A 9,773-nucleotide genomic window follows, 5' to 3' on the forward strand; every position below is an offset into this window, starting at 1 on the left:
GTGTGCCAATGAATTTCGATTGTGAACACGTGATAGCACTGAGAAACATTGTCTAATAGGTAAAGTGTCTTCCAATATTTGATGACTAATGAACAATCAAGCACTGCAGCAAACAGAGTAAAAGACCATGGAGGAAAAAAGAAAAAAAAAAAAAGCTGTCGCCAATTGATATCACTTCATGAACCAAACAGATCCTCTTTAATCTAAAAGAAAGTACAAATGCTTTAGAGTTCTTTACATATGGTAAAGACTGATAATAAACTACAGCCAAATATCCCATGACATTCATGTTCAAGCTGATGGACAGTTGCACATTGATATCTTTGTACATGGAACCCACTGGGGGATTTGATCCACACTTCTGCACAATCACAAGAAAGCATAAGAAGCCAGGGTTCTGTTCGATTACATGATCCATTGCAATATAAAATTTTCCACATCTCCTCAAGCAGACACTGAAGTTGTCTCTACAGAATCCTTTGCTGGCAGCCGGTCCTTGAAACCTAACATCTTGTTAAGAGCCCCAATGTATGCCTTAACACTAGAAACAACGATATCCATTCCTGCCCCGGTTCCACTGGGATCAGAAAATGTAAAAGTTCAGTGATGTGAACCAGGAGGTTGTAGAACAAAGTATGCCATTGTCAACTGAACAAAAGCAAACATTATGAACATGCCATACCTAAATGTTCGCTGAACTGTTTCACCAGTAGAAGCATGAGTTGATAGTTGACTTTTCTCCCCACGAATTAGAACACGGGTGGTTGCTATTGCATCAATGCCTTCTGTAACTGCATTCATGGAGTACTCGAGAAGAGTTGCTGGTTCCTGGTTACAAAGGGGAGTAGACTCAATTACAACACTAATCATACTAAACAGTAAAAACCTCAGGCATTTGATACAAAAATGTTATGCAACAAAATCAAAAAACGAATTCACATCCCAATAACAGAAAAAAGAACTAAGCATCAAAACCTATTACCATCAACTGTACTAAATATAACGAGGACCAAGCTAAAAGATAACATAGAAAAAACACAAACTCCAATTCACTAAAGGGGAAAACACGCTGCATTGGAGTTTGTGTTTCTTGTCTTTTGGTCTGGTCCTCATTTTATTAAAATGAGGGATTCCCTCATTGAAAGGTTGTTCCATATATATTTTCTACAGGACAAAACTAAACCAAGAAGACTAAATTACTCATGAACTGCAGCAAACCTTCACAATGAGATCAACAGCCTTGTAAGCTGAATCAACAGGCCCAGTTCCGGTAGAACAAGCAACATGTTCTTCCCCATTTGCATCCATGAGCTTAACAGTAGCCGTGGAAAGACCCAGAGTTCCACAAGTAACCTGGTTTTTTTTGGTGTAGAAAAAGAATTCTTTCTGTCATTCACTTAATTACATTCAAGCAATATATGGATTAATCTAGAAAACACACCATGAAATAAATGGGATGGAAAAGAAAGAAAAGAGCAGAAAGCATTCAAACAAATTTAGTTAAAGAATATACACACAAATCACACACTCTTGCATTCTTATTGTTTCATTTTATTTACTTATTTTCTTCAATCCTTAGGCATTTTGCATTTTCCTTCAATTGCCATAATCTCTTAACTTAGTCGATCAATATCGGGACAATCCAGCGGACAATCTTGCACAATAGAATCAAGTCAAACCATGTAAGGAACCAAAAAATACAATAAAGTAAAATCTAAATTTACCTGCATATCAAGAAGCTTCCAAACCACTTCTGGCTGAAAAATTTCATCTGATACCAGTGCTATTAGGTCAGCATCAGTAACTCTCTGGACACCAGCAAATAAATTCAGAATATGCAGAGACATCATTTAAAAAACAAAAAAAATGTAAAAACAAAATTAAAGACATATCATAAGTTCTTCAATCACCTTTTTTTGTTCAGCCACTGCTTTGAAATGCCAGAATATAGTCCCAAGCTGCTCGTCATTAAGCTCATAACCAAGCTGGAAAAATCAGGAATATGGCAATGTTATGTCAGAACCACAAAGAGGAGTCTGATATCATCAATCTATAAATATAACATACTGGCATACCTCTTTCAATCGATCCTTCAAAGCGTGCCGTCCACTTTACCCCAAAATTTTTTTTGGGGGGGGAGGGGGGGGAAAGGGTTAGGTGATGCAAACAAAAAGCAAAATAAAAAATAAAAAGAGGAAGAAGAAGCAAACAGAGCTGGATTTATATGCTAAAGTATGAGAAACATTCAGAAGAATTCTTCTGCCTTATTGAAATATCTATAAAATACACCAGGCAATCACCATTTTTTAAGGCTACACAACTCGGTGTTATATTAATGCATTTTTGAACAGTTGATATAATAGTTGACATGTACCTTCCTTATTTTGCATGCAAAATGTAGTCTCGTTTTTGATAAAGCAATCCAACAATTTAAAGACTGTCTTAATTTGTGTACAAGAAACAATGCAACAAAATTTTGCAACTTGCAACTAGTTTACAGTATCTTAAACGAGAACTAAAATTTTGGTGTCAATATATTGATTCCTGTATACTTTTGGTGCTTCCACTGAGGTGTGAGCTTTCCTATTTCTTAGAGAATGTGTTCGTTAATGATTCAATTTCCTTCCCATAAGACTATATTTGATCTTTGCCTCTTCCTACACAATGCATTGCAGCCATGAAAATTGCCATTCTAAATTCAGCCAACACTTTATCTGCTTAATGGCACATAATAATGGAGATAGTTATTCTTACAGTTGCATGCCATCATAATCAGCAAAACGTATTTAACTTCCAATGAATTGGAAGATAGATGGCAAAGGAAAACAAAAGGAAACAGAAAATGAATAATAAATAAAGAGATAAACGACACACCTAAGTTTTCCAAGGACAATACCAGCTTCACTGGATCGTTCAAGCCCTATATCTTCAGGGGATATAATTTCATATGTACCTTTGTGTTTCAGCATTCCATCCTACAGAGTGCAGAAAAGGAAGTGATTTTCAGAGATCTTATTTAAACCAAGTAAAAAATATAGCAGGGTATCAATTCAAGATGGTACAGACCATTGCACAAGGCACAAGTAATTGCTGCGCGATAACAGCACAATAATCTAGCTTAAATATTCCGGATACCAAAAAGAAGTCTATGACATTGGTTTCAACAGTTGCTGAGCAAAAATCAGCTAAATTTCAACCATAAGAAAAACAAGAAAAACAAATAATATCCTAAAACACGATGTATGCAGCCAACTGATGATCAGTTATACCGCAGTCAATTCAGCCAAAAGTAGATTGGCACTGAATATACACAATCTGGGCATCATGTAATGGAATAGAAACTATGGTTGGATACACAATAAGTTAATATGTACAGCGAATCCCATCACATTGAGAGTTCTATGGCACAAACCTGATGGATACCACTTTCATGAGCAAAAGCGTTAGCACCAACAATAGCCTTGTGTGGCTGAACATGCAAGCCAGTGTATTCTTCTACCTAAATTATCAAGAGAATAAGTAAGAAATACCATCTCAAATACATTTGTATTCCCAAGAGAAATCAGTTTTAGTAGTAAAATTTTCCCTTAAAACAATACCATCTTGCTCGCCATAACAATGTGTCTAGTATTGATGCCAGTGTACAGACCGCCTAATATATGCTCCCCACGACATTTAAAGGCCATGACAACCTACATAATAGATACTAAAATAGGTGAATAAAAAAATATAACCGAAAATCCAACATTGAAAAGAGCAATCAAATAAGACATAGGACGTAAAAAACAATCTGCTGCAAACAACCCTTTCTTTTATTTTTCCCCCTTTTCTTTTCTTTTCCTTTAGGGATATGAAAATCTTCAGCCACTATTAGAGTAAGCATAATTTGGGTGGCAGAACATTATACTTAACTAAGATATTTACTAAGAAACAAAATAAATAGCATTTGGGGATGTTTCATACCCCTATGAGTATTGTTAAAGAAAACAATAACCATTATTCGTATGTGGCTTCTCTCCCTCTCCATTGATGATTTTCATTGGATATCCATGGATTAATAAACATGAAATTCAAGGAAACAAAGTTTTTAACAGATTAAACTGACAGGAAGTGAGGTGTACCCTAATGGTTTTTGGACATTACTGATCAAGCACAGGTGTTCTAGGCACAGGCAAACAAGTCTACTTACAGTTTAGAAATTGCTTATTTTCACAAACCATACTCGGTCTTATTTTGGTCCTTTTCAAGGTATGTACAAATATGTCCATCAAAAATTTCAGTTAACTTATTTAATAGGCCATGCTTCTATAAATTCCTACATCAGAAATCAAAGTAATCTTCATCTAAAGCAAGTGATGGGTTTCTACAACCATTTGGCTGGATAAGCCAAAGGATATTAAAATAACTCTCGTCCCCTGACATACAAAATAATCTATAAATTTAACCCAATTTTACGATTTTTTATGCTTTAATGAGATAAAAAAATATTCGCTAATCATCTTGCTGTTTAAAACAATGTAGAAAAAAATAACCATCTCCAGGCAACAAATTTAAGAAATTCTCATGTTTTGAGTACAAAGTACAATGGTCACCTCCTCTAATGAAGCATTTCCAGCCCTTTCACCAATGCCATTGATTGTTACTTCCACTTGTCTAGCACCTGCGCACGCCCCCTGAACTTAAAAGAGCTAGAATAAGAGTGCAACTCAGTTATGGTGACCTAGGAACTGAATAGAGTGAAAAAAACAGAAATGACATACAGCAATAGTGTTGGCAGTAGAAAGTCCAAGATCATTCTGGCAGTGGGTTGAAATAACAACATTTTCGATTCCAGGTGTATTTGCTTTTATGTCTGCAATCAGTTTTCCAAATTCAGTAGGCATGGTTATACCAACAGTATCAGGTATGTTGAGTGTCGTTGCCCCGGCCTTGATAACTTCACCCAAGATCTCATACAAAAATTCCCTGTCTGATCTATTAGAAGGGAAAAATCAAGAAACAATTAGGTTAAAAAAACCAACACACCTCATTAAGCACTGCCTAAGTAACTTTTAGCTTTAGTTGATAGCCAATTGAATAATGATGTTATCTTATCATCATATTTCAGTAAGAAAAATAATCTAAAACCCTTCTTCTGCATGCAAAAAAGAAAATTGACTGAAAATTACAATGTCTTTAAATCTTAGCTACCGACTATCTTTATCTGGACAAATAAGGGCATGCATTGAACAGCAACAAAATGAAGCACCAAAAAAGAATCATAATCTTCCTCCACAGTACATGGTATAAAATAGACAATCTCAATATAACCATAGGCTATAAGCTTAGCTATGCATTATCTTTTTCTCGACAATTAACTCTCAACCAACTACTGTAAATGCATCAGCACCTAATCCAAATTCATATCCTATTGGTTATAAGCTTAGCTCTCGTTCACACTTGAAAATTCAATTTGCCTATCAAACTGATATTGAAACGTAATTTAAAAACATAATTGAAGCAAATTAACATTATAAAACCAAACCTGCCAGCATCCTCAGGACTAAACTCAACATCATCACAGCCCAAGCTGCGAGCAAACTTAACCATACTCCTAGCAATTTCAACAACTTGCTGTTTAGTCTTCCTCAGCTTATGCTCCATATGAATCCCACTCGTGGCGATAAACGTATGAATCCTCGGCCTCTTAGCATACTTTACGGCCTCCCAAGCCGTCTTAATATCCCTCTCATTACACCTCGACAGCCCACAAATTACGGGCACATACCCACTCTCAGCATCGACAGCATTGCCCACCTCTTTGGCTATCGTCCTCACCGCCTCGAAGTCTTCCTTGGACGCCGCTGGGAACCCGGCTTCAATGATGTCGACTCCAAGTTTGGCCAGCTGACGCGCGATGTCGAGCTTCTCCTTAGAGGTGAGGGTGGCGCCGGGGGACTGCTCGCCGTCGCGGAGAGTGGTGTCGAACACGCGCACGTAGTTCGGGTCGGGGATTCGGTTCGGGATGTATTCGGGGCGGGTGGCGGTGATGCGGGGATAGAGAGAGGGAGGAGGCTTTTGGAGGGAGCATGAGATGGTAGTTTTGAAGAACGGTTTTGAGTTGTTGCAATGGAAGAAGAGTTGGGATGCGTTTGCCTTTGTTTTTGGAGACGAGGAGATGAAAGTGGGTTGTCGGTTTGTGAAGAACGCCGCGGCGGCGGTGGTGGCTGCCATTGACACGGAACTGGAAGCTAGCGGGAGCAGGAGTGGAGGCGGCTGCTGCTGCTTGCTGTTTTAAAAACAGACCTTATAGCACTGAGCAGTGACACTTTTTTTTTAAAATAAATTTTATTTCATGCTTATCAAGTGTATTTTCTAAAAGGCTACCCTCAGGTTTGGGATAACTGCTATTTTTTTTTTTTTTTGATTACATGAGATTATTGCTCCGATTATAACTCATATTACATGAGAATATAACTGATATGTACAAATCAGATTATAACTGGGACCAATATACATCAAAGCTAATGGAGCGCTGCCCAGATTTTAACCCTCTCAAATATTCGAGGGATGTCTACTCCTCGCACTGGGGCAAGGTAGCAGATTGCCTTCACTCAATTTTATTTGAGGAAGGAAACACCCCCACATGCATTGTGGAGGTTCGAGCTGCTGCTCTCCAACTGCCAAAGGCCGAGTGGCGGGATAACTGCTATTACATGGTGAAAGATCGTGTATTAGTGTATACCCTCGTACAGAAGTTTAACATGTGGCATATATTAATTGGTTATAATGGTAAAATGGAATAAATGTGCTTCTCTCCTTCACTCTCTGGAATTTTATTTTTCCATTTGGTTTGAAGAGGGTGTTTGTGAGGACTAAGAGTCCATTTGAGAGTGTGGTGAAATAACTGAACTGTCAAAATCCAGTTATTAAAGTGTTTAGTAATATTTATAGTTGGGGTTTGACAGCTTAGCATTTTTTTTATCTCAACTTCTACTCCACAGCTATAGTTTTTATTCCATAAAAACTGCAGCTTAAAAGTTACAGTACCTCACTCCCAAACACACCCTAAATAAATTTAAAAAATTTAATAATTCAATTATGAGAATGTAAATCGAAATATGAATGATAAACTCATTATTTGAGTGTTTTTTTTTTTAAATTTATGGGATTCAATTTCTACAAATATAGAAGTCTTGATCTTTCGTTTAGAGCACTATAGTAATTTCTCAGTAGTCAGCCGAAGAATACCTGGGGGTCTTCAGTAATAAACAAACCCTTCATCAACTTATTGAAATTATTCCAAACCTTAGGGGAAGTCTCTAAAAATTACCCTGCTTCTGATTAAACTTGCTTACGCAACTGCAAGTTTAGCGCTTACTTAGTCAACGACGTGAAGTCAAATGTCGGATGTATTATTTTGTGAGCCATCCTAGAGTACAGTGCTGTTGACATACAACCAGCTGAACAGTGAAAAGGCAACTTGGACTATCGGTATTCTACCGGTTGTAAATATTTTTTACATTTATTTAATTGACTTTGTATAAGAAAAAATATTAAAAATAGAGAAAAATTACAAATAATTATCAGCAAAATAGTGGAATGCTGTAAAATGTTTGAAAAAATTAATTTCAAAAAAATAATGAATTGTAAAAAACCCTATGAAATAATTGTATTCCAGACAATTTGATTAAATATCAATATGTAGAGTAATTGTTCCAAATGTATTTCCTATGTTTCTTAATTTGGTCGTACTTTCTCAATTACCAGGTCATATATTTCAACTTATCATTCAACTAGTTTTATGTTTATAAATTTTGAATTTGGTAAAACTTTCTCTATTATTGGTTCTAATGCTTCAACTAGTTTTGTGTTACATATTCTAATTAACAAGGCCAAATTCTAATGAAATGAGTTAGATTCCAAGTTTATATTATAGGCTATTATAATTGATTAAATCGGTTACTACATTTCGTTAAACTTTATCATTTTATGGTTCTATACTTTCATCTAATAGATCCATCAGATTTATGTTGAGTATTCCAACTAAATATGTGACATTTCACCACTATGGGTTAAATACCAAATATGCTATCAAGTATTTTTTTTTTATTTGATTTCTTCCTATATATTCCGTTATCATTTCTCATCTTATGGAAATATTTCAACTAATAGTTTCACCAAAATTGTGTTAAGCATTCCAACTAATTAGGTAACATTATATTTTTGTGGGTTATCTACCAAAAATAATATACATATTTTGGCTTAGTTTGTTCCTACAATTCGTTATACTTTCTCAAAATATGGTTTTCATTTTGTCACCTAATTGTTTCACTATCTTTGTGTTGAGTATTTCGACTAACTAGGTAATATTTCAGTACAACGAGTTAATCACCACATATACTTTTCAAGTTTTTTTGGGGTTTGATTTGTTCCTATATTTTGTTAAAGTTTCTCTTCATGATTCTCATGTTCCACCTAATAATTTCACTATTTTTGTGTTGTGTATTCCAACTAACTAAATAATATTTCAATATTTTGGGTTAGATAAAACTGTGGGTTTTAAAATTTTCTAAACTTTTCCGTATTTTAAAATTCTGAATTGAAAATTTTCTATATATATATATATATATTTACAAATGTCATTCTTATCTCGAGAATGTCCACCTAGCATATGAATAGCACAAAATACATTTTACATTAGTATAGTAATATCACCAAGTGCAATAACGGTAAATACATAAAGCAATTGTAACAAATACACATCAATACCTATATTCCTTAGGAATCACTTTTGATGTTTTCTGGTCCATTTCCAATTATTTTGATTGAAATGTATCATTACTTTCACCATCCAAAGCCCCTTCTACTCTATATAATAAATCATGTAATTGTCTTTCCTTTGAGTTTTAGATGGAATCATCACAAGGACTAGCCCGACGACATGAAATTGAACCTTCATTCGATGTAATTTACACAACCAAAGTGCCAATATTTTTTTTTTCTTGCAAACAAACAAAATCAGGGAATGGATTTTGAGTGTCACCTGTGCTGAGACGATTGTTAGGAGATGAAGATGGCCATTGGTTTTCCTTATATGTAATACTTCATTTAGAAGTGTAGTTTGATCAGCCATACCTCATCAACCTTAAGGGTCAATATCCTAGATGCAAAATATTGTTTCTTAATTATTTCTTCACTATTAGTATACCCAGCAATGTTTTGCTGAAAGAGTCCACTAGTGTCAACATAATGCATCTTGACCTATTTAATCACAAAATGAATGACATCAAATAACTAGGAAAATGTCAATATGTCAAATTAGGAAAATTTTATAATGATGTATGAATTTTTACAGCATTGATAATGTTTTTTTTCTTTTTTTTAATTGTCCATTGGATTTAAGGGTCAATATCTATATCCTTCATTTTTATGAATGAGAACTAATTATATGGGTAATAACTAGTGTTTTTTTTTCAATTTTGTTTATAACAAACTCAAAAATGTATTAATAAAGAAGATGTAAAAACAGAAACTGGACCAGCTGTCCACTCAGGAAACAAAGACTAGCACTAGTTGTGGCATACAAAAGTGTACCCAATCACTACTAAAGTGTTGTTTTTTTTTTAATTTTTACTTGTATTTTTTTAAAGATCAACTATATGAATATATAATAGATTTTAGTTTTAGATATTGTAATTTAAAAACTAAATGCGAAATTAAACATGAGTGATATATCAAGAAATTTATGATAATCTATTAGCTTATTTGAAATAAAATTATGAATGAATTGA

The 9,773-nt window shown here is 34.7% G+C and overlaps 1 protein-coding gene across 1 annotated transcript; it reads right to left on the reverse strand.

Moving 5' to 3' along the window:
- Window positions 1-179: 179 nt before the first annotated feature.
- LOC102620455 (2-isopropylmalate synthase 1, chloroplastic-like) lies at window positions 180-6,295 on the reverse strand. Its single transcript, XM_052437480.1, has 12 exons — window positions 5,525-6,295; window positions 4,761-4,974; window positions 4,593-4,673; window positions 3,600-3,692; window positions 3,413-3,499; window positions 2,875-2,975; window positions 2,076-2,109; window positions 1,911-1,985; window positions 1,725-1,808; window positions 1,219-1,353; window positions 683-828; window positions 180-577 (listed from the first exon to the last, which is right to left on the reverse strand). Exons 1-12 carry the CDS (start codon window positions 6,211-6,213, stop codon window positions 445-447), a joined length of 1,872 nt encoding a protein of 623 aa, XP_052293440.1. The 5' UTR covers window positions 6,214-6,295; the 3' UTR covers window positions 180-444.
- Window positions 6,296-9,773: the final 3,478 nt, after the last annotated feature.

This window comes from Citrus sinensis, chromosome 3 (assembly GCF_022201045.2).
Source record: "Citrus sinensis cultivar Valencia sweet orange chromosome 3, DVS_A1.0, whole genome shotgun sequence".
NCBI classification, from domain to species: Eukaryota; Viridiplantae; Streptophyta; class Magnoliopsida; order Sapindales; family Rutaceae; genus Citrus; species Citrus sinensis.

Bases quoted from the DNA above. Each gene is read 5' to 3' on its own strand.
- LOC102620455 (XM_052437480.1), bottom strand. From the start codon at position 6,213: ATGGCAGCCACCACCGCCGCCGCGGCGTTCTTCACAAACCGACAACCC. The intron at 2,976-3,412 runs GTTTGTGCCATA...TGCACTCTGTAG, and splicing joins ATGAAAGTGGTATCCATCAG to GATGGAATGCTGAAACACAA. The intron at 1,354-1,724 runs GTAAATTTAGAT...AAAAAAAACCAG, and splicing joins GGAAGCTTCTTGATATGCAG to GTTACTTGTGGAACTCTGGG.